Here is a 23,835-nt window from a genome sequence, read left to right on the forward strand (position 1 = left end):
ATCTTGTCAAAGCCCAACAATAAAAAAATAAAAAATAAAAAAAATAGATGACTAGATTGCATTAGTTACTAGTGTACCTAATCAGAATCAGCTTTAATGACCAAGTATGTGCACATACAGGGAATTTGACTCCGGTAGCTTTACTCTCATGTACATAAACACACAAACTTAAATAAGTGAAAGAAAATTAAAATTAAAAATAAGATAAAATAAACTAAATCTCAATCTATACACATAAAATATAGAATAAGAGCAGAATGAATGAACTAGTGAGTGAGAGTAGTTAAGTTAATGGACCACCCCTCTATTTTGCTCTAGCTAGGTTAGGCAAACATGTATCCCGAACACCTTTTAACCAGTTTTTTAAATCTTAATTCCTCCTGTTCATTGGTCTCAATTTCACTTTAGTGATGTGTCATGCGCAAAAGAGCCAGCTCTGAGAGCAGGAGCTTGGTAGTGAATCAGAAGAGCCGATTCCCATCAAGCGAGAGAAGGCTCCCCACAATTTGTTTTCCTTTAGCTTGTGTCAGGACGGGGTAGAACTTTGTTTTGATGGGAACGCCACATGCGACAACTTAGGATCATACCATTATGTGAAAGCAGAGAGGCGGACAGCTGCTGTGGCTGACTGAGTTACGGCAGACAGTGGTGAGGAAGTACGGGCGCACGTATTTATGCGTGACACCCATAAACGAAGCAGCATCTGGCTGAAATTTAAAGACATTGAGGAAGACATAGTAGAGTGTCTTCACTGCAAAATGGCAATAATAGATTCCACCGCAAACCTGCACAAGAACATTTATACCGTTTGTTTACTGAGTTTGGTTCTGTTTTTGCTTGTGTGCATTTGATTGCAGTATTTTGTTCATTTGTTTGCATGATTAAAGTTTTATTGAAATGTTGTAACAGAATAACTGCACAAAATGAGACACATATTAGGCTTCTCACAAAAACATTGAATGCAAAAAGAGCCTATCAACACATAAATCATATGTATTTGTTGTGTTGGGCTAAAATATTAGGCTATAAACGATGCTAAATAAGGAGCCATTCGGGACCAGAAAGAGCCGGCTCTTCTTTGGGATCCGTGGCAAAATAGTTGGCTCTCAGAAAAGAGCCAAACTGTCCACCACTATTTCACTCTGCTTTGACAAAAGAGTTTACAGCCGTCTGGTTGGTGGGTTGCCAAGCTATCAAAAGGCATACAAAGCGTCAGTTTGGTCAAAAACTAATCAATTGCGCTGGATTGATTTGCAATAACTAAAGAGGAACTAGACTCACAATAATGCTTTAGAATTCTTTAGCACACTTATATTTGGCAGATGTCTTTTAAGTCAAAAAAAGAAAGGTGTTAGGGGATGTAGTATTCATTCATTCATCTTCTGTAACCACTTGTCTTTTAAAGGTCGTGGGGTGGTTAGCACTGATGCCTCACAGCAAGAAGGTTCCAGGTTCAAATCCATGGGCTGACTGGGGCCTTTCTGTGTGGAGTTTGCATGTTGTCCCTGTGTCTGCGTGGGTTCTCTCCGGGTACTCCAGCTTCCTCCCATTGTCCAAAGACATGCTGGTTAGGTTAATTGGTGACTGGTGGCCGTAGGTGTCCCTCTGTGTTAGCCCTGCGATAGACTGCCGACCTGTCCAGGGTGAACCCCGCCTCTCGCCCGATGACAGCTGGGATAGGCTCCAGCGGTTATAGAAGATGATTGAATGAATTAATGTTTTGTATTGGGATAGATATACTGTATTTTCATTGTAAGCTGAATTGCCAGTTGGATCATAGAGGGGCTTCGTGATGGTTTTAACTGTAATAATGGACAATGCTAAGGATGTGACATACGTGTGTACTGCATAGGAAGTGCCAAAATTATTTCGAGCCCCAATTTTAATTGGCAGCAACACCCAAGCTGCTGTTTGATGTTCTTTAGCACTTACATACAGTACATTGAATCATGTCCTTTCAATACACAAAAGTGAAGTACGTTCGTTTCTTAAATTCCCTGACTGCAAAACAATGTAGTTTGTTGATTAATATAGGTATTATTATTCCATACCCTGCTACAATTTCAGGGCCTTATTCGTCATGCACAATGGCTCGCTGACACACTGTTGTGATTCCCTGGGACGCTTGAGAAGAACAGAGCCATTGTTAATGTTATTAGTAACACATGTGCTTTATCTGCTGTGGCAAGTCTAGATGTCTACTGTGAAAAAAAAAAGATCACTGGTATAAAGTATGGAATTCAGGCACTTCCTAAAACTGAGCAGTAAAACACTACAAGAGTATGTGTTTTGTATGGTATGGAAAAAAAAAACATTTGTCCAACTGGATGATCAAAAAAAAGTATATACTGATCAAGAAATGAACATGAATCATGACTAACATGTAGTCGTTATGAAACTTTAAACTACATGACGATGATTTCCTAATAGACCCAGTGATCAGTATCAGAGCCATTAAGTGCTGTTTAATCAGTTACACGTACTAATACACTGATTAGGCATAACATTATGACCCCCTTCCTGATATTGAGTAGGTCTCCCTTGTGCCAAAACAGTTGCGACTCATCAGAGAGTGGACATGGGTCTTCTGAGGGTGTCCTGTGGTGTCTGGCAACAGAATATTGTTAGTGGGGGGCCTTCGGGTCCTATGGGTTGAGGGGAGGGGCCTCTGTGGTTCATCCCACAGATACTTGATCAGTTTGGGATCTAGTGAATTTGGAGATCAGGTCAACACCTTGTGCTGTTCTTAAAGCATTTATGTGCCCATGTCAGGCTGCATCCTGCTGGGGATGGCTGCTGCCATCAAGGAGTGTCATTGCTATGGGGTGGGGGTACCTGGTCTGGTCTAGGTGGGTGGTACATGTCTAAGTAACATCCACATGAATGCCAGGTCCAAAAGTTTCCCAGCAGAACATTGAATTGTCACAAGATGGTCAATGTCATTTACTTCTCCTCTCAGTAGTCATAATGTTATGCTTGATCGGTGTTCAAAGTGCTATGAAAGCACACAGCCATGATTATTTAGCATAGGTGTAGCGTGGTCATATTAAAGGTAATGGGAACATAAACCTGGTTTACCCCTTTAACTTCTAGACAGTTCAATAAAAAAAAAAGACTCAATTGACTCAGTGGATGTGTAAAATAAAATATTTTCTATTCCAATCATTCATGGATACATTTGTAGAGATACAAGTAACAGTACACCAAACAAAGTCAAGCCAACTCCTCTAAAGGGTTCTACTTTGCCCTTTAGCCGCTAAATAAAAAAAACACCACCTTTAACAGTGGGAAAATCCAAGTGCATGCTGGCAAAACCTGTAATTGTGACTGTCTGAAATCCAGATATTCAAAAGTACTCATGATGATAATACAGTAGCAAAATATTACATATCAAGAAAGAAAGGCTAACAAGTAAAGAGTATTCTTAAGACATGATTACAGAAACAAGGTAATCAAACTGCACAACTTCATAGAGACTAGTAACAAACAGACCCCGCTTAAAAGGGAGTCCTTAAGAAGCTAAGGGAGGGGAAGAATGTTTTCCACTTTCAGCAAGAGTGGGTTAGGAAATCTGTGTGGACACAGGAAGTGAATGACAATCAAAACATCAGTTCCATCTTATTCACGCCAAAAAATGTTTGCAGCAGAGCCCGTAACTGAATTCTGGGAAAGATTAGCCTTGATGTCGCGGCGGTCCGCTGCTCTGCAGAGTACCAGCAGTCTGAGAAAAGCTCATTCAGTCAACTTAAAAAAAAAAAAACAGGGTTTCATGAAGAAGACATCTGGTGCACATTGGTACATCTTGTCCGTTTACTGGAAGAGACGGCGTGAAAAGACTCGCGAGAGCTCGTAGTCCACGACTTGCCGAGCAGATCTAGTATAAAAAAAATATCTCTCCCACGTCTTTCAGTTCTTTTCTTTTTTTTTTTTTCTCCATGTCACATCTGTCGGGGCAAACCTGTAACAACAGAACCAAAAACTTTACATTATCTGCCAACCCACATTTGACATTTAAAGGGGAATTACCGTTTTTTTTACAACCTGGATCTTATTTCTGGCATAAAACACGATTGTTTACTCACCATGTCATTAGGAGTCATTCGGACGATATTTAGATCTGCGTATATCCATATAGTGGGAGTGACTGGGGCACCGAAACGCAGCCTCTAAATAACGCATTATCTGCTGCGAAACTCGTTCATTTCACCAATATTTTGTTATAAAGCGCTAGTGCTATTCCCTGTTGAGTCTGGAGTTACCCGTTACCTATTCACGGACGTGCTCCGGTTTGTTGTTCTTTGGCCAGCTGTTCCTCTCTCTGCCTCCACATCCTCCTTTCAACAAGCTCCTAATTCATATACTCTGGCTCAAAACGGTAAGGACGTCCATCATAAACAAAGTCGTCGTCCACAACCTCAGAATCGAAAAAATATTCAGCCATGTTGCAGAAAACTAGCAGTAGCAAATTACAGATAAACAAACCGCACGGGGTGCGCGTGGTGCTCAGAGATGACATCATCCAGATCAGAGGTTAGCAGGTCAATCTACAGACCCCGGATGATGATAACAGGTAACTCCGGACTCAACGAGGAATAGCACTAGCGTATCATAACAAAATACTGGTGAAATGAACGAGTTTCGCGGCAGATAATGCGTTATTTAGAGGCTGCGTTTGGGTGCCCCAGTCACTCCCACTATATGGATATACGCTGATCTAAATATCGTCTGAACGACTCCAAATGACAGGGTGTGTAAACAATCGTGCTTTATGCCAGAAATAAGGTCTAGGTTGTAAACAATGGTAATTCCCCTTTAATGTCAGAAATGAACATTTATTATTTTTCTTTTGTGAGCAGCAACCGGACCACTAATAACCTACCTAGTTACCATTCACTTGTGCCGATGGTGTTCCTCCGTGGTCGATTGCTGCTCTCTCTCTGCTGCGATTCTCTCGTTCCTCGTCTTCCTCATCCCTCTCCTCGTTGCCGCTGTGGTTCTTACAGTATAGTCTTAAAAAAAAAAAAAACAACAACACAGTAATATAAATGAACACGTCATTATTCATTTTAAACGTAAACCAGTGATTATTTGTGAAGTCTGATGTGGTTCAGTTAAATTGTGGGGAATTAGACAAGACAATTGTTGGTTTCCATGGTTCCATTCATACTGTATAAGGGCACGCGTCAGTCTGCTATGTAGACAGGCAGTGACTCTTACAATAAGACAATAATAACCCCACACACTAAGAATGTGGAAACACTTTCTTGCCGGGCGTTTAACTATCATTGCTCGTCATTGCACTCTTAATGGAATATTAAGGTGGGGGTAATCAGTTGGCATGTTTGCGGTGTATGTACTGCCCGTGCAGTCATAACTTTTGACCTGCACACACACGCAGAGGTTCCTGAACCCTTGTTGACACACTACACATCCCGCTTCACAAATGTTTAGTGGGGAATTTCCATCTGGAGTAAAAGTGTTTGCCGTTGATGGTCAGAAGAGTAACAGCTTGACGCTTGACAGCTTTAGTTACAAATTCTAGAGACTTGAGACTATTGTTCCCAGGGAAGAAATTACAAATGACCTGTCAGTATTTAAATCAGCCCAACCTATACAGATGGAAGACATTAAAGGGGAACTACTGTTTTTTTTACAACCTGGACTTTATTTCTGGTATAAAATACCATCGTTTACTCACCTATATAACTTTGGTGTTATTTGGAGTCTTTTGTCAGATATTTAGATCCGCGTATATCCATATAGTGGGAGTGACTGGGGCACCGAAACGCAGCCTCTAAATAACACATTATCTGCTGCAAAACTCGTTCATTTCACCAATATTTTGTTATGATACTCTAGCGCTATTCCCTGTTGAGTCCGGAGTTACCTGTTATCATCATCCGGGGTCTGTAGATTGACCTACTAACCTCTGACCTGGATGATGTCATCTCTGAGCGCAGCTTGCTTACCTGTAATTTGCTACTGCTAGTTTTTTGCAACATGGCTGAATATTTTTCCGATTCTGAGGTTGTGGAGGACGACTTCGTTTATGATGGACGTCCTTACCGTTTTGAGCCCGAGTATATGAATTAGGTGCTCGAGGATGTGGAGGCAGAGAGAGGAACAGTTGGCCAAAGAACAACAAACCACTACACGTCTGCGAATAGATAACAGGTACCTCCAGACTCAACGGGGAATAGCACTAGTGTATCATAACAAAATATTGGTGAAATGAACGAGTTGCGCGGCAGATGATGCGTTATTTAGAGGCTGCGTTTCGGTGCCCCAGTCACTCCCACTATATGGATATACGCAGATCTAAATATCTTCCGAAGGACTACAAATAACACCAAAGTTATATCGGTTAGTAAACGATCGTATTTTATGCCAGAAATAAGGTCCAGGTTGTAAAAAACAGTAGTTCCCCTTTAATGCTTGACTTAATGATTTCATCCATCTGCATGGGTAAATGGGACAGCGACATGTCGACTTTGCACCCAAACATCTGTTCAAACTTTGATTGCATAGCACATCCACTTTCGCAATTTGCAGCGTGATTTTTACTTGAATATCACAGACGACCTCTGCAGTTACTACAAATTACCGCAGGTCCCAAGGTAAAACTAGTCCCGTGCAAATAGGGCTAAAGTCAGAAAAGAGGAAAACTGCAGGAAAACAATCGTGGTTGTAAACAACGCCCACTTTACAATGTTTGCTTTTCTATGGGGCAGAAAACGTTGTTCAGTCTTGTATTTAAGTGTTCTGTCAAGCGACATTAAAGATGTTTAATCTCATTCTCATACTTTGCTGTGATTACAGAAGTGAAAAGAAACATACCAAGAATTTAAAATAAAAATCATTAGCTTTGTGATCCAGCAACCGAGATGTGTGTTTAGGCTTGTTTGTGAAGTGGCAGCAGTTTTTAAAAGAAAGTCTGGCTTACTTGTAAATGCCGCGCGCCATGTTTTCGATGTACTTGGCTTTGTCCTGCAGGCCGCAGTGATAGTGGTAGGTCTTCACACAAGCTTTGATTTCACATCCAATGGTAGCACCCAGCTGAGTGCAGAGTGTGCATTTCTGGGAAAAACAACAAAGCCATCACCACGTTGAATCAGACAAAAATGTTTTGTTTTTCCATTCATTAATAGTTGCATTAGTCCTCTCACCATTCTTTTGCCCCTCTTGATTTCCTGGATGACTGTTTTCACATCAAAGTTTCCGAATTCAGCTCGTGATGTGGTGGTCAGCTGTACTGTTCCCGATGAAAAAAGCTGGAAGTGATCAGAGATGTCAGAGAAATGTAACTGGTGGCACTTAGAAAGGAAAATTTACAGAATGAAAAACAAACGGCCGTTCCCCTTCCTTACCATGCACTTGTAGTGCGCAGCCACTTTTTTGGAGTTATCTGTATGAAGCATGCCTCTTGTTTCATTCTCCTCGTCGCCAGCGTGGCAAAAGCCACAGCGCTGGCCTCCATCTCCTGGACTGGTCCGAAGAGGTGACCTGTCCCGCTAAAAACACAGTACAGGATTTCAGAGACTAACAGAAAGCAAAAATTTCAAATGAATTTAACATATTGAATTTGAGAAACAGGCCCCGTGTTCCTTACATGGGAGGAGCTCTCCTCGTCTGCAGCCTGCGAGGAGGTGGAGCGTGTTTCTTCTGACTGGCCACGAGATCCCACCTTGGCTCTCCCCTTCTCAAACCTTCCCCTGCCTCTACTTTGTGGAGGCGATGAGTCTGAATCGTTGGCCACAGCTCCCTCTTCATCTGATGAACAAACCAACAATCAGTTAATGAAAGCAAACAGACATTCAAGTGGACGTGTAGTTAATATGTTGACGCCTGAAGCTACCGCGACAACGCAGACCCCTGCGCAGAGCACGTGCGGACCTAGCACCGTAGCTGACGTGCACCTCCCCAGAAATCTAACTATGTGCCGGCTGCTTCTGCATCTCCACTATTTTCAAAGTATTTTGGATCAATAAAGAATCGGTAAGGTTAACTGAGGAGTTTTGGAGAAAGACATTTGTGTGACTCGTGTTTCAGTCGCTATTGTTGAAAGTGATGTAGGAAGTGGAAAGTGAAGCAGGAGGTAGAAACAAAAATGAACCCAACTGGCAAAAAAGACACAGCGCCAACTAGCGTTACAGAGCGAACCACACTGACGAGTGCACAAGTATAAAATGGCTCACACTAGCTTTGGGTACGTGCTAGGGATATGCGATATTTCATCGTTTACGATATATATAGTCAAAAACATTCCGCACGGTAAGAATATGTCATCCCACGATAAAAACGATAAATTCCCATTGATGACGTATATATGTATATAAGAAATGAAATATTTGTATTTTTGCTCACCACTCCGGCCGGTCCTACGAGAAACTAGTGCAAACCGACATTGGAGTAATGCGTTATTTCGGCTGCAGTCTGAACGGAAACAGTGCGTCACGAATTCGCGACACTGGGCATGAAGGGGTTAAAAAGTCTGATGCGGAGCAGCAAATTACAACATGCAAGGTTTGCTAACAAATAGTGCATAAAAAGGACAGTAACACCACTAATTTGTTCCACCACCTCAAACACAAGCACAAACCAGAATATGAAGAAAGCCATAAAATGCGCAACGATGCAGAAGCAGCGTCGACTTCCTCCAAAGAGTCCGGTAAAAAAAACAACAACTCAGATAAAACTTGCCGATGCATTATAGTCAAAAAGATTAGGCTGAATTGGTGTTTATTTATCGTAATTTTTATCGTCACCGTGATAAATACCAGAAATTATAGGGATAAAATTTTTAGTCCATATCGCCCATCCCTAGTACGTGCGTAGGTTACGGCGTGTAGGTCCCCCAGTACTCTTAAAGCACCTTTAGTTTGTCTAATAACAGAAAAAGAAATTAAAGCTTAGTGATACAGAAGTTGAAGCATACTTTACCTTGAATGCCATCCTGAGAAGCATCCCGGTGTTTGCGACAATAAACACTACAATCAAAAACAGAATTATATTTAAATGCATCAGGTATGCACAGTCTAAAAATGTACAAGTTAGGTTAAGTGGAGACTCTAAATGTGTCAGCTGTGATGTACTCCAGCACCCGTGCAACCCTCACTGATATGCTAGAAAAATGCTGTATTTATTCAACACTGATGTGACTCACAGGTAAATCCCTTGCGAGGGATTCTCTTTGATCTGGGCTTTGTCCTTCAGGGCGCAGTAATAGTGATACGTCCTCCGACAGGTCTTGACGTCACAGCCGATCGTAGCGCCCGGCCGGTGACACGAAGAACACATCTGACGGAACAAGGAAACAAGGCTGCAACTTTTAGGGAAAAACGGCCACAAAGCTTTTCACGGCCGTTCAAAACCGCTGATAACCACTAACGTGATTTGTCAATTAGTAACGGGACTTCCCGGCATGGATGTGATTAATAATTTCTCTCTAAAGATTAAAGGTCTGACAAGCCGTTTGGAAATCTAGAAACATTACCCCTGTGGGGGGAATTTGTCTGTCACACGTCTTGTAACAGACAAGTTCCTCTTGAACAGGGAAAAACAAATTAAATCCAGCAGGGAAGGTGACAAAGACAAAGCAAATCAAAAGGAAAGAAGAGAGACAGTACAGAGAGCTAAGAGCTAAGGGCTTAGAGCTGCCACAAATTACCCATTAGTCAATTAACACTAAATTAATCTGCAGTCATCTGGTTAATGATGCAACAGTCTTATTCATTTTGCATCGTCTAAAATGTAAGAATTTCATGTTTTTCTTTCGCATCAATTAATTGACCAGTCGAGATAGCAACCACAAAAAATAAAATAATAAATAAATGATGAAGATAAGAATTGCTTTACACCAAAATTGGTTGGAAAATAAAAGAAGAATGTTTATATTGATGGTATTTAGTAGTGGCTCTTTGTGAAGACATGTTTTGTTATATGAAGAAATTCTAATATATTATTATTAACCAGTATATTTGGACATTCCTGCACCTTTCTCCCAATTTGGATGGATGTTAAAACCCTAAAATTAAAGCTGAGAGTCTGAAATTTAGGCCTATTCATTATATAACTGTAACTTAAGTATGTTTCAGTAAATGTGTCGGTGTCCAAACATATGTGGGCCTAACTGAAAGCAAACATATCGCTTTTTTACATGTACATTTGAACATTTAATAATTTGGCCAGGCATGTGCAAATGGGACCACTTATGAAAAAGTAAAAACATAGATGTGAAAACGTTTTAATTCACAGCAATAAACCAAATTTAGGTAAAAACGCTGCCAAATAGAATAAACTGCATTTCAGTATCAACACATTAACAGTTATAATACACTCTGACAGACAGCTGCAATGCATCTCTTTAATGCACACACAGATATACATTCACTGGCCAGTTCATTAGGTACGCTGGTGACGACAAGTGTATTCTACTCTAACAGTCCAGCACTAAATCTCCCTTCAAGACTGTTAATAATGGTTAGTTTAGTCCAGCCCACTGACTCAAATGGGTTTGTCAAAATAATAGGAACACGTGTCGATTCAACACAGTACAACTCAACAGTTCTACAAACCAAAGCCACAACAAAAACACAGTTGAATCAACATCTTGCCGTTATTTTAAATTAACACTGAATACCAGAACCTTCACGAGGCTGAGATTTAGTGCATTCTAATGCATTTTGTTTTCACTAGTGTACCTAATGAAGTGGCAAGCGAATTTATTCACAGCGCGATAACAAGCCTGCTTCTTTTCTTTTCCGTTTGTCGGATTCTTGGAAAGAACCACAATCTTCTAGTTGTGCGTCTTTTATTGAAAGACTAAACCTGATACACATGAGATAAGACATGCTGCTGCATCTGGCCTAATGCCGCCAGCTAGTATCAATATCTCCCCTCTGTGGCAAACTCACTGTACACGGACATGATATGAATAAACACACGCACACACACACACCATGTCACAGCTAATGTGTTATTAAGGTGAAAAAGGCAAGTGGCGTGTGAAAGCTATTACTTAAAAACAGCAAGCACACATCCTCAAATGTGCACAGTTCTCTGAACAACAGAAGCTTTTAAATGCCCTCAGATAAACGTGCCAGTCATATCTGCGTGATGATTTGAATCACGGCAAAAAAATACTGAAGGTCCCAGGGCTCAGCGTCGTGACCTTAAAAACACTGCTCTGTCATCATGGCTGACCTGACGAGGGCGGCGGATACTCACCAGTTTGTTTCCCCTCTTGATCTCCTTTTTCACATCCTCAACTGAAAACCCTCCAATGTTTTCACTGTCTGAGTGTGACGTGACCAGAGCCGAAGAAAAAAGCTGCGGAAGACATTAATAAGAGTATTAAGAAACGGGTTTGTGCAGCCCTTGAGATGATGATGCTGATATGTGCAACACATGCATATTTAACTGCTGCTGATAATTTGTGGAGGATGTATCACCACTTATTTCTGTTTTACTAATGGAAAAACTAAAACACACATGTATTATTGTCTGCATTACTGTCTGACAGAGGTTTGCGAGTAAGCAGCCTGTTTGAAAGACCGTGAGCTGAGAGGTTGAGAACAATGTGCTCGCCTCACCATGCACTTATGGTGAGCTGCCACCTTCTGGCTGTCAGACACCAGCAGCTGCCCACACTCCTTGTCCCGGTTGGTTCTGCAGAAGGCACATTTAGGCAGACGCGCTGCAGCTCCTCTCCTCTGTCCTGACATCGCCCAAGGCTTTTTTTTTCCCCCCCCCGTGTGCCCGAGAGCCTAATTTAAAAAAAAAATACATAACACCACACACATGAAAGTCAGAACAACAAGATAACTATGTATTATACGGCCGGTGGACCCTTTTAAAAATGACAGGATCGGACGCTTTAATTCACGCTGGTGTGTGCATCTTTAAATCGAGCTCATATTCACAGCTCACATTTGATTCAGACTGGATGCAGTCTGGCTATGTGATGTGTTCTTTATGCTCAGACTCCTGGGTAATGCAGATAAAAAGTGAATGATGGACCTGCATACTAACAGCGAGCCTAGCTGTTCAGCTGTTCATGTGGTCAGAACATATGAGAATCTACATGAATGTCCACAGTCTCAGTTACAAACTACATTCTGAAAATCCTTTTTTTCCTCTCTCTCGCTTTCTCTTTATAAAAAAAGTGAATGTTGTTAAGTAATGAAATAATGAATAAAGCACTTTGGAAGGCAGCCACTAGGAACTCTTTCCCAGAAACAGCTGGAAACAAAACTCTGACTCAACTACTACTACAAGTTACTTCAAACTAGAGCAAGGACAGTCACAAAGGACACCTCTGTCAGCTCTGTGTCCTAAAAAAAAAACCTCACTAAGTTTTGCTTGTTTGTTATAAAACTCCACATCGCCACACTTCACAGCTTCTGATCCCCAAGTTGACTCAATTACAGGTCATTTGGGACAATTTGCTGTATGAATCCAGACACGTGCTTCGAAAACATGTTGACGGCCGTGGACAGCGTTGGCATTATGCAGGTAATAAACAAACTTCACCCGGGCTAAATCGCATTAAAACAGGAAGCCGGTGGGTTAGATCTGATGCAACCTGGGTGACTTTTAATCACAGTGTCCTCCAAAACCTGCCACCCCCTCCTTCCTAAATAGTTATTCTTTTTTTGCTGCAAATGATGCAACATGTTTCCTATTTTGCATTAAACACCCGCACCAGTAGTCTTCCACATCTCATCTGCACATCTTTGAAAATAATATTACCCAAAAAGGGGGAAAAAACTGCAGTGAAAACACACATTAGTACGAGTTATGATGCTTTGAGCATTTGTGTTATTTTTGTGGCACTTTCAGCTGCATTTTAGTTGAGGTTTTTATATTTATATAAAGCTACATTTTCTTGAAATTAATGCAAGATCAGTTGCAAATGCATCAGTGTAATTGTAAGAGTAGATCAAAACCTACAAATGGGTGCTGTCATTTGCTTTGCTTTATATTCCCCCCCATGACGCACACATTAAATGCGTGGATTAAAACACAGATCTACCCGATGCTTTACCAGTCCACAAAGGAAAGTGGGTGTTTTTATAAAAGAAATCTCAATAATAATGTGCTGCGACGCCTTGACAGAGCCATTACAGCCATGATAGCAGGGCCAGGATTTCACTGCGGCGGAGCTCAGCGTGCAAACACACAATGCTGGCCGCGTAAATGGCACCAAATCTCCTTCATTTCAGCCTCTTGCTCTTCTTCCAAAACGCTTTAAAACACCACAACGGGGCTTCTTTTACTTACACATCAACGTTGTGGTGGGGTTTGTAAGCAGTATCGTGAGAAAGGTGAAATAAAAAATAAAAAAAAGTGCTTCAGATTGCTCCAGGAAAGTTTTGAATTAAAGGGGGTGTGTGTGTCTTTCTTCGGCAAACTACCCAAAAACTGAGAACAGTTTTCACTATGAAACATCTCAACGCCCCGAAATTTTTTTTTTTTTCTCCCAAGGCCTGTTCATGCTGGCAAATAAAGGTCGGTGGAAGGAAAATGTGACTCTTCCGACGTTGTGTCTTCTGCTGGATGCTGGGAAAAGCTGTGAATATTTCCCTTTAAATGTGGGGAAATTATCGTGACAGGCGCGGGCTCTTTGCAAACCGTTTCGAAGTAAAGAGCGCCATACGTGATGTATCCCTGCGAAAAGAGAGCAGCTCGGCTTGTACGCCAGGCAATACGGCCTGAAAAAACGACAACAGGCCATAAAAACACAGCGGCTGTCGCCCGGCCGCGGACACACAGCTCGCGTCTTACCTGCTAACACAACCTTTACGGCGCCCAGACGGTACAAAAGAAGCAAAAGTGTCCCGGCCGATGGCTGTGTTTCTTTCCGTCCTTCAGAAGTGATCGTGTGCTTTTTTTTCCCCCCCCTACTAGCATCAAGCTAGCTGCCGTGTCCGCGGCGGCAGGACATCCGGGTTGGGACTTTCAGAATAAGAGTCGCGTCGACGAGCGCGTGTCTGCGACGTTTCCAACGTGAAAAGATACAGGAGGTCAGGGTGCGAAGAAAATGCTTTACAGGAGTGTTTAATGAAAGTAATTTTGAGTTATCAGTGTCTCCGAACCAAAAAAGAAACCATAGCCAAGGCTTCACCAACAGACGCAGCCTATTTCCTCTTGAATGGGCCCTTGTGGTTTAATTATTTTTTTATAGAATAGAATAGAATAAAACTTTATTGTCCACCGAGGTGGATAATTGTCTTCCAACACAGAAGACAGACTACTAAAATACAAAAGTTGACATATGTGCAGGTACACAGAATGGCATGGACACAATAATAAATATTCGTCAATACGCAGGATTGCAGGCAAAACACATTTGGAGACCCCGTCCAGCTGAGAAAACCTACAGTCAATTCGAAAGTATGAACGAAGCAAACTAAATCAGCAGCCAAATACAGCTACCAACCAACATGAAGGTATCAGATACCTGGCCTATTCAACAGCAGTGTGCAGCATGTCATTTGGGGTTTTCAAGTGGGCACCTCCCTGCACCAATGTTTCGTTAAGTTAGGCCCACGACACCTCAAGAAGGCTTAACAGTGAATTCCAGCGTCCTGGAGTCACCCGCCTCCACGCTGCCACTGCACAACCCAGTTTTTCTCACCATTCAGTGACTATCAACAACTAACCTTTCAAGAAATGAACCTAACCCTTTTACAAAAGTTGACATATGTACGTACAGGCACAAAGCATTGCAAGGACATACTAATAAATACAATAAGGCAGTGAAATAACAGTTCAAGTCACTATATGTGGATTTGTCACTTCGTTAAGAATGCCAATGGCGTTAGAGATAAAAGACTTTTTAAAAACACCCTCGGCCAGAGGGGCTCTATGGCGCCTCCCTGACTTCAAAAGTTCAAACTGATTAAAAAGAGGATGGGAGCCATCTGCTAGGATTCCCCTAGCTTTCCTCCCCTTCTTCAGGTTATTGTGTGTATATAAAGTGTACAACCCCAGAGTCCTAAAGGGGTCAAACATTTCTACATGTAGTCTTCTGTATGATCTGAACACAATCCAAACAATGCACATTGGGTGTTACGGCTAACTGGGGACAAAAACACTTAATTTGTGTTCCTTATTAGGTTATGCCATGCCATGGACTTAGTGGGTGATGGCATAAAAGTGGCCTTTGCAGCACTAAATTGGAAAATAATTACTATTTAATTATTATTAACAAGAGACCCAATAATGAACCTTGTGGAACACCTTCAATAACAAATGTAAACACAGTTAAAGCAGTTTATAACAACAGTTAAAACTATATCAATTAAACAAACTGTATGCACAAAGCCTTGGACAGTTCTCCAGATAAACACATAATAGTGAGCTGACCAGTGAATGTGAATTTCTGACAGTCAGTACAGCCTGCACACTGTCATAGTTGTGTAAGACTGTCACCTATGTGCGCAATGGGACTACGCGAGCTGTCGTTGCTACATGCAAATAGACTCAGTTTAAATCAGACATGTAAAAATGAGAAGGATGAAGCGTTTCTTCTCCCACAGGAAATACTAAAATATGCAGAGGCGCAGCTTGTCGATAGGCGAGACAGGCAACTGCACGGGGACCCCGAGGGCTGACAAACTTTAAGCTACAGCAGTGGCAACGTGCTACATTTTCAATGACAGTAGGAGACCTCACTAAGGGGCCCGGCACCTGACACAACTTTGCACACTCAAGCCCCTAACATGTCCTGTATGAGTGCCCAATTCAAAATTAAACAACGTTATCCTTCTTGCGAGTGAAAAAACAAGACGAAGAGGAGAAGAGGAAGCAAGATGGTGGTAGGTGAAGCAGATAATGGTGATTAATAACAATACTATAGCTAACTGAAACCTGCAAGTCTAGCAGCAAATATGAAATAACTTCTACTTCCATGACATTATTTGTAATCTGCACCTTACTGCAACTTTTGCACATTTACTAGGAAAACCCAAGTTGTAAACTATACATTGCACTGTTGTACATAGAAATTATACAGAATGTTTACATAAGTAACTGTTTCACTATTTCACTGTGCCAACTTCATCCACTTTAGGTCTATTTAGGTTTTTCTTTTTATTATTATGTGAGAAAGAGAGAGAAACGTTTTTTTTTCGATTTTTCTGTATGTTGTGAACGTATTGAGAAATTGACAAGAAAGAAATCTTGAATCTTGAAATCTTGAGTTTAGTTAGTTCTTTCTTTAATGGTTAACATGCGATAACTTAGCCAGCAGAGCGGTGTGTCCAGCTCTGTTGTCCATGACCAAGTCCAGTGTGGACATTTTTTGCCTTTGGCCCCCAATGGACTCTTGAATCGCTTCTGAAAATATGTTGGACTTGGTAAGAAAATACAGTTAATTAAAGATTAATTCAAATTTGCTCCAATAATGTTTTCATTTTGTCTTCATAAAATACATAAAGCATGAGAATTAAAAAAAATAAAAAATAAATTATTTTTCAGTTGAAGTCTTTTCTTGTGAAATTAGATGCACTTGATTAGCGTTACGGGGCAGCCCGCTGTCACGGCTTCCCTTGAAGTCTCGCGTTGCTCCGCCCACACGACGAACATGTGAGCTCTGAAACATGCGCACTCCCGGCGGAGAGGGGGGCGTCCCCGCGGCTCGGCTCTGGTCAAAGTGATAGGCTGACAGCGGTGGCAGTCATTTTGTGCAGCAAAAACACACCCGCCCAGTGTCCCCGGGATGAGGAGTGGAGGACGGCTGTTTCGGCAGAAGAGAACAGGGAAATGAAGTTGTCAGACGGGCCAGCCCAGCGACTCTCTCTGTTCAAGTAAGGCAGCTAGCAACTTCGGTGACAACGGTCACGTTTGGAGACGTTCACGCTGAATATCTCAGCTATGAAAGTCGTCCGTTGGTGGAGGTTGTAGCTACAAGTTAGTGCTCGTTACACGGCAGCGGCTCTCACGATTACGGACTTTTCAGAGTAACGTTACCCTGGATAAAGAAAGTGGAGACAACTTGCTAGCCTGCTAGCTAACCTTTAGCCGCCGCCGCCGCCGCCGAGCAGCGCCTCTCTGCTTCAACATTAAGAGTTCATTCGGTGAGTCTTGACAGCCGGAACTAAATGTCTCTGCAGTGTTTTTTTTGTGTGTGTGTTTTCTAAAAAAAAACAACAACAACAACAACAAATAAATAAAACAATAAACTCGACGTCTAACTGTGTCCTGTCCTTTTAGTTTGCCTGTTTGTCGCTACAGCTAACTAGGTCACAAGCTAGCTCAACTTTGATGAGCTTGCTGTAACATTGACATTTTAACGACTTGTTCTCTGTGTCGCTCTTGTTTTTTTTGTTATAAACTTTGCTTTTTATTATTCCGTTGAGGTAACGTGATACTAACTTAGTTGATCAACTTCAAAGTCACAGTAGATGTGTTACTTTAGCGCTGATGTGCTCGTAATATCTGTCGAAACCAGCTAACCTAATATAACTAACGCTAGCAACCTTAGCTAGCTTTGTTGACTTTAAATATCCTCCATTCTTAGCCAAACAGTAATAACTGCATCTCTTTAGGTGAGAGCGTTTTTTTTTTTTCTTTCTTTCTTTCTGCTATTTCCTGCAGCAGAGAGCTACAGGAACTTGTGCTGCTTTAAATGTGCATGACAGTTTCTTCAAACAAGTGTTTTGTGTCATCAGAGACCTGGGCTCGGATCGCCTCTGTCTTCAGTCATGCCTTTTCCTTTTGGGAAGTCTCAGAAGAGTCCTGCTGATATAGTGAGGAGTCTGAAGGAGAATGTGGCATACTTAGAAAAGCTGGATGCCGGAGACACCAAAAAGTGTGAGAAGGTCAGCAGTGGTTCACCTCCAAGCTGCCATAAGATGTTTAATATTATTATTTTGCATTTTTAACATCTACTGATGTTCCTTCTGGTTGGCTATTTTTTCTCTTTTACTAAGATTGCAGAGGAGGCGTCCAAAAATCTTGCCTCTCTGAAGGAGGTGCTTTCTGGAACAGGTGATAAGGAGCCTCAAACTGAAGCAGTGGCCCAACTTGCTCAAGAGCTGTACAACACCAACCTCCTCATCGCTCTCATTGCAAACCTGCAGAAGATTGATTTTGAGGTGGGCTGGGTGTACCTTCTTTATGGGTGTTTTAAAAAAAAAAAAAAAAAAAAAGGATTGATTGCTTTGTACGGGCATCAAATGATCAGTGAGAGTGTGTATGCCTGATCTGAACATTTATGCCTGAAGCAAAAATGTCTTTGCTTATCAGCACCCAGTCAGCCTATTTATCTGTCTGAGTGGTTGTTGTTTTCCAGGGGAAGAAGGATGTGGTCCATTTGTTCAGCAATATTGTCAGACGTCAGATTGGCACTCGTACGCCGACGGTAGAATACATCTCTACACACCCGCAGATCCTCTTCATGCTTCTGAAAGGGTAAGTTCATCTTTTCTGTCTACAGGAACTCGGTATTCGCTAATTAGTTTTGTCCGGGTTTGCACGCGTTAACAGCAGCTTCACCTTTAGAGGTCGCAGAAATGAACAGAACAAAAGATGTTTAGTCTTTGCTTCTTTTTTTTTTCTTGCTTTTAAAATGACTTTTGTGAAGAAGTTCTCATCCCCCAAACATGCCTTATGATTTTCTTCATTACGCAGTATGTGTTTCAACAACTCCCTGCGGAGCAAGAGTGAACTTGTTGCATTCATCTGTGGGTTATGCATGTAGATGGATTGGGTTGATAGTAGGGTGCTGGTTTTACTGCTCTCGCAGACTGAGTCATCCGCTCACTCAGAGAGCAGCCATGTGTTACAGCTGCACCTCATCATGGTCGACCGAGGCTGCTGCCGTGGATCAAATGCTGCATTAGCCGGTTGCTGGTTTCTGTTCGTTCCTTCCGCTGTGTTTTTGAAGTTTATTTCTAAAATGTCACCTTATACTTTTTAAGTTTGACTGTCAGAGGCAGACATCAAAGCTTGACATTTAGCGTTGATATTGTTAGATTGTTCTGCTGCTGAGAAACTCTCATGTGGTGCATGGCAAATTGTCTGCTTTTGGCCACCTTTCCTCGGGCACAGACAAAAATACCTCACCGTGGAATATATGGCCTATAAACTTACTGTTTATCCCTCCAAATATATATTTAAGGTCAGGAAGCAGTGCTTACAATGTTTAAGTGACTGATAACTTTGTTTGTTGCATGTAAAGTGTACGTTTCATAACTTGTCTGTGGTGAATTGTGATGATATGTGTAACTTGAACATGACATATTAAAACTGTACAGATATGAGAGCGCAGAAGTGGCTCTTAACTGTGGCATGATGCTGAGAGAGTGCCTGCGTCATGAGCCCCTGGCGAGGACGGTGCTTTTCTCCGAAGAGTTCTTCTGCTTCTTCCGTTACGTGGAGCTCTCAACCTTTGACATCGCCTCAGATGCATTCGCCTCATTCAAGGTACTCTTAATATATCTTCCTTCCAACTGCAGCCTCAACATACAGACAGTTCGTATCTAATAGCTTCGTCTGCTCCCTCTCAGGATCTCCTCACAAGACACAAGATAATGTGTGCAGATTTCCTGGAGAACAACTATGACAGGGTGAGCATTCTTGTGTGGATTTTGATCTTTAATTGAATGACCGCTCATGCTGTGTCTAACATAGTTTTTTAATAATGTCTGCCAGGTGTTTACAGAGTATGAAAAGCTTCTGCATTCTGACAACTACGTCACCAAACGGCAGTCTTTGAAGGTACTATCACCTCAAACCAAAAGCATGCCTTAAAGCTCACGACTGCATTGCCAGACTAACACGCTTACTTGTTATCTCTACATCGATTTAATTAACTCTTTACAATTTTTCAGCTCCTTGGGGAACTTCTCCTGGATAGACACAACTTTACTGTCATGACCAAGTACATCAGTCGCGCAGAGAACTTGAAACTGATGATGAACATGCTAAGAGATAACAGCCGAAACATCCAGTTCGAAGCATTCCATGTCTTCAAGGTGTGCAAATAAAATATTTACCGTTTTTGGAAGAAACCTGCTTGATGGAAGCTCCCTGATTTTAGTAGGAAACTTCTCACGTTGTCTCTTTCTGTTTTCAAAGGTATTCGTCGCAAACCCGAACAAGACTCAGCCCGTGCTGGACATACTGCTGAAGAACCAGACCAAGCTCGTGGAGTTCCTGGGCCACTTCCAGACGGACCGATCCGAGGACGAGCAGTTCTGCGACGAGAAAAACTATCTGATCAAGCAGATCCGAGACCTGAAGAGACCCACGGCGCCCGAGGAAGCTTAACGGTGCGGGGACGGCTGCTGTCAGGTGGTAGATTCTCAGAGGTGGTGGTTGGAGCTGCAGAGGGCTAAGTGAAAGAGTGAGAAAAACTTGCTTGATTTAAGAATTAATATTAAGTACAAAATATAGGAAACAAAGTTAAGATTACTTCCTTCACTTTCTGGTGTAGTGTGGACGTGGAGGTGATTTCCATCCAGCAACATGAGTGGGCCAAGAACTGTTATTTAAACCACAGTGCTTCTTCTTTAGTGATTATGAATTGCCTAGTCCGTTCTTGTAATGTTGGACCTTAAACTGTTACCCTTCCACATACATTCATTATTGCTGGCAGTGACTTTAGTGATTCTACAACGTTCACAACCAACACGCGCTCTGAGGTGTTCTTGAAAGTCCTTTTCCAGAACTTGTCTATATTTTAAAGATTGAAACGCTGAGAAGTAAATATATTATTTTTCTAATATATCTTCCTGGTAAAAGCTTTTAATGCATACAGTAACTCTTCTCTCTGAACACTGCTTACTTTAACTAATTGCTTGTTTGGTTTATTGCCTTATTGTAAGCAGTTTCTGTACAGGGATGTAATAATCTGTAGGACTATGGCTTCGGCAGAGTGACATCTGGAGCATATTGGCCGGGGCAGCAAGTAGTAGTAGTAGTAGTGGTAGTAGCTGGTGATTTAATATGTAGTTATCAGGCCTTTGGTTGCATGTGTGGGGTGGCGTAGGTCAGAAGTGACCCTGCAGTGCTGTACTTGCCAACGCATTAGCCGGCGCAGGAAGAGGAAAATCAAAACCATAGAGGAATCAATTAATTGTGCTGTGATTTTTTTATTTTTTATTTTTTTTTTTTGGTTTGGCTGTGCCCAGCGATACATGACTGAAATAGAAACAGGGCATCAGATAATGCTGCAGGGTACCAGCCATGCGTCCGCGGCTAACAGCCAGGATATACCAATTGATCTCACTGGGAGCACTCCTTTTCATCTTGACAGGCCGAGCACAGACCGCAATGATTTAACAGAATTTAAGCCTAAAACATATATATATTAAAAAAAAAAAAGGAAGGAACAAACAATATTGCTGTTTATGCAGCAGTGTTGATCATAGGGATGCATCATGCTATTATATTCGTATCAGAAAATAACACGTTTGTTGCCGCGTAATGAACACACGCTCTGCTAATTTGTACTTTACTGGAATATTTTGCTTAAATTAAATCACTTTTATCACCTGAATGTCTCAAACAAGATCTCCCACCCCACAGGGTTAGATGTTTCAGCACAAAATAAAAGTGGACAATGTCAGGTTTCTGATACGATTTATAAAGATACCCTGCGACACGCCTGTGATACATCCCGAAACTAGGTCCCGTCAAAAGAACCACACGCACTGTTAAACATGAAAAGGATGATGAGCGCTGAAGTCATCGCTGATTAACTAAATGTTTTCAGAAGGACTAATCGCGTTCCTTCCGTCTCTAAAGCGGCCGAAACTAAGGATTTCAAGATGCGTCGTCTGTGCACAGTCTTCTAGTATATACCTCATGGGACTTGAGTTTGCAAAAAGCTGCGTTCTCTTCTCTTTTCTTTTTCTTTCCCAGATTGTATCTTGACATTTTTTTAAAAACACACAGCCGTGGTTTGTATGCATGTCTGAATATGATATATATGTTCAAACTTTGAACGGGGACTGCAGCCTGGTTTTCACAGTGGAAAACTAGCTTTTTTTTTTAAAAAACTTTAAATATTTCATTGGGTGGTGCCGCACAAACGTTAATTCATAATGAATTGCAGTGTGGTACCTTGTAATGAACGTTGCCTTATTTAAAGACGTTAAATGGATCGTAATGATCATGTAAAATTCCAGACTGCTTAATTTGTTTTTAAACCAAAGCCGATATTAAAAAGGGTAAAAAAAATACATTTCAGGTCCCTAATGCATTACTAGTTGATTTCTCAGGTTCACATGCAGAGTAAGTCTATTGCTACCTGCGTTACGCTCCGAATGTGATCTTCTGGTTGACTTTTCTTTTAATTCACTGATCTGTGTTTGGTAACAGCGCACCGAACAGTCACGAGGTCAGTGTGAGGCCTTTTGAGGAGCCCTACAATAATTGGAGAACTCTGCTGTGAATGTGGTACATTATGCATGAATAGACTGAAGTCCTGCACACAATACACCGTCATGTCATCAGTTTATGATAGAAGGTTGTCCTGAAAGTGTGTTTGAGTCTATTATAATATATTAATTGCGATCTAATTCTCCGATCCTTTTGTGACACTTAAACAAAACTGTGGATGAAGTCGACGTAACCCACGTACGCTCCGTACTGAGCGCTCACACAACCTTACTGAACTGAACGGAAATCTATAATCTTTAGTAATAATATCCAACGTTATTTGGCTGCTGTCTAACAAACGTGTGTATACATATTTTCTAAACAAAATACTCCAAATTGTCTTCAGATCAGATGCGTAAAGGTGTAAACTTTGAGTCCAGTCATGATGTGCACTTTGGGAAGGACCTGTTGTACTCGGCCGTCCCACCAGAGGGAGCGGTTGTCAACAGTCGGCCCCTTTGTAGTAGTTGTACAAACAAAGCATTTCATGTTCCTATAACCCTACCTCCAATAATGAGTATATAAATCACTGGCAATATTATGTAGACTTCCATTCAAATTTCTTAAGATCAATACTATATAATTCTTGATTTAGAGTTTTCTCTCTTGTTATTTTTGTGCTTTTCTTTTTTTTTTTTTTTACTCTGTTGCCTTCTCTCTCTTTATTTTCCCCTTTTCTCTTTCCACACTGGATATTTTATTTACCATGGGAGCGAATAATAATGTACATAACTTTATAAAGGATAAGTGAAGTGTGAAGCATTCATGAAAATAAAACGTTACAGCATATTTTGTTTGTGATGCCTCTTGATTAGACCTCGATTAGGCCGCGCTTCGCTTTGACATTTTCCTGTTAGAGCGAGACGTTTAGAGAATGAGAAAGTGATGTTAACGCCCTTTTTTTCAGTTTTTTTGGGACTCCACCAACTCCTCATGACGTGTGCTAAGCGATAGAATACGTGCAGCAGCTAGTTACTCTCTTCTTGTAGCCGTTATAGCTCATGGTGTGCATTTTTGGGGGTTTTCCAGCTTTTACACTGAAACTAGCCGTGGACTGTGAGCTGAAACTCATTACAAATCTCAGGTGACTCATTGTAAAACAAAAAAACGGATCACTTACACTTGAATTTGTAACTTTACACAGATTTAAGTATAATAGTTGTTTTTAACCACTCTATTTTTTTTTTTTTGTTTTTGTTTGCGGCAAGTAAAAGCTGAAAACAAGGGCAGCCTGACTTGTAGAGTTTCTTGAAGATGTTCCACTGCTTATTCAAGTAGCTTCTTCAGTTTTAAAGACTGGTGGGGAGATGGGGATTTAAATAGCAACATCTGTGGGTGTAACGTCATCACGAACTCTCATGACTAGTGTCTGTTAATGACCAGATACTTACCTGTAGCAGGAGAAAACAGTTTGAGACAGTTTTCCTTGTTTTCATTTACAGA

At 41.4% G+C, this 23,835-nt stretch overlaps 2 protein-coding genes across 3 annotated transcripts; one reads left to right on the forward strand and one right to left on the reverse strand.

The window, feature by feature from the left end:
* Window positions 1-3,133: 3,133 nt before the first annotated feature.
* Window positions 3,134-13,926, reverse strand: phf6 (PHD finger protein 6). The gene is made up of 11 exons (XM_084549840.1): window positions 13,786-13,926; window positions 11,592-11,765; window positions 11,227-11,328; window positions 9,164-9,297; window positions 8,941-8,987; window positions 7,610-7,770; window positions 7,368-7,511; window positions 7,167-7,271; window positions 6,944-7,077; window positions 4,880-5,009; window positions 3,134-3,958 (listed from the first exon to the last, which is right to left on the reverse strand). The coding sequence occupies exons 2-10, from the start codon at window positions 11,721-11,723 to the stop codon at window positions 4,880-4,882; spliced, it is 1,089 nt and encodes a 362-aa protein (XP_084405966.1). The 5' UTR covers window positions 11,724-11,765; window positions 13,786-13,926; the 3' UTR covers window positions 3,134-3,958.
* Window positions 13,927-16,430: 2,504 nt separating this feature from the next.
* On the forward strand, window positions 16,431-23,181 carry cab39l1 (calcium binding protein 39, like 1). Of its 2 annotated transcripts, XR_014699204.1 has the most exons (10): window positions 16,431-17,081; window positions 17,676-17,825; window positions 17,937-18,101; window positions 18,299-18,417; window positions 19,263-19,431; window positions 19,515-19,574; window positions 19,660-19,725; window positions 19,839-19,982; window positions 20,086-20,353; window positions 20,444-23,181. XR_014699204.1 is itself a non-coding variant. In XM_084550201.1 (9 exons), the coding sequence occupies exons 2-9, from the start codon at window positions 17,709-17,711 to the stop codon at window positions 20,275-20,277; spliced, it is 1,032 nt and encodes a 343-aa protein (XP_084406327.1). In that variant the 5' UTR covers window positions 16,431-17,081; window positions 17,676-17,708; the 3' UTR covers window positions 20,278-23,181. The 2 variants fall into 2 exon arrangements, 1 of the variants encoding a protein (XP_084406327.1); XM_084550201.1 differs by having other exon boundaries at window positions 20,086-23,181.
* The last annotated feature ends 654 nt before the right edge of the window (window positions 23,182-23,835 follow it).

Source organism: Chelon labrosus (genome assembly GCF_963514085.1).
Source record: "Chelon labrosus genome assembly, chromosome: 8".
NCBI classification, from domain to species: domain Eukaryota; kingdom Metazoa; phylum Chordata; class Actinopteri; order Mugiliformes; family Mugilidae; genus Chelon; species Chelon labrosus.

Coding starts and splice junctions, on each gene's coding strand:
- phf6 (XM_084549840.1), bottom strand. CDS start 11,723: ATGTCAGGACAGAGGAGAGGAGCTGCAGCGCGTCTGCCTAAATGTGCC. Junction 11,329..11,591: donor CAGCTCACCATAAGTGCATG/GTGAGGCGAGCA, acceptor TGTCTTCCGCAG/CTTTTTTCTTCGGCTCTGGT. Junction 9,298..11,226: donor TCAAGAGGGGAAACAAACTG/GTGAGTATCCGC, acceptor TTGTTCCGTCAG/ATGTGTTCTTCGTGTCACCG.
- cab39l1 (XM_084550201.1), top strand. CDS start 17,709: ATGCCTTTTCCTTTTGGGAAGTCTCAGAAGAGTCCTGCTGATATAGTG. Junction 17,826..17,936: donor ACACCAAAAAGTGTGAGAAG/GTCAGCAGTGGT, acceptor TCTTTTACTAAG/ATTGCAGAGGAGGCGTCCAA. Junction 19,726..19,838: donor CCAAACGGCAGTCTTTGAAG/GTACTATCACCT, acceptor ACAATTTTTCAG/CTCCTTGGGGAACTTCTCCT.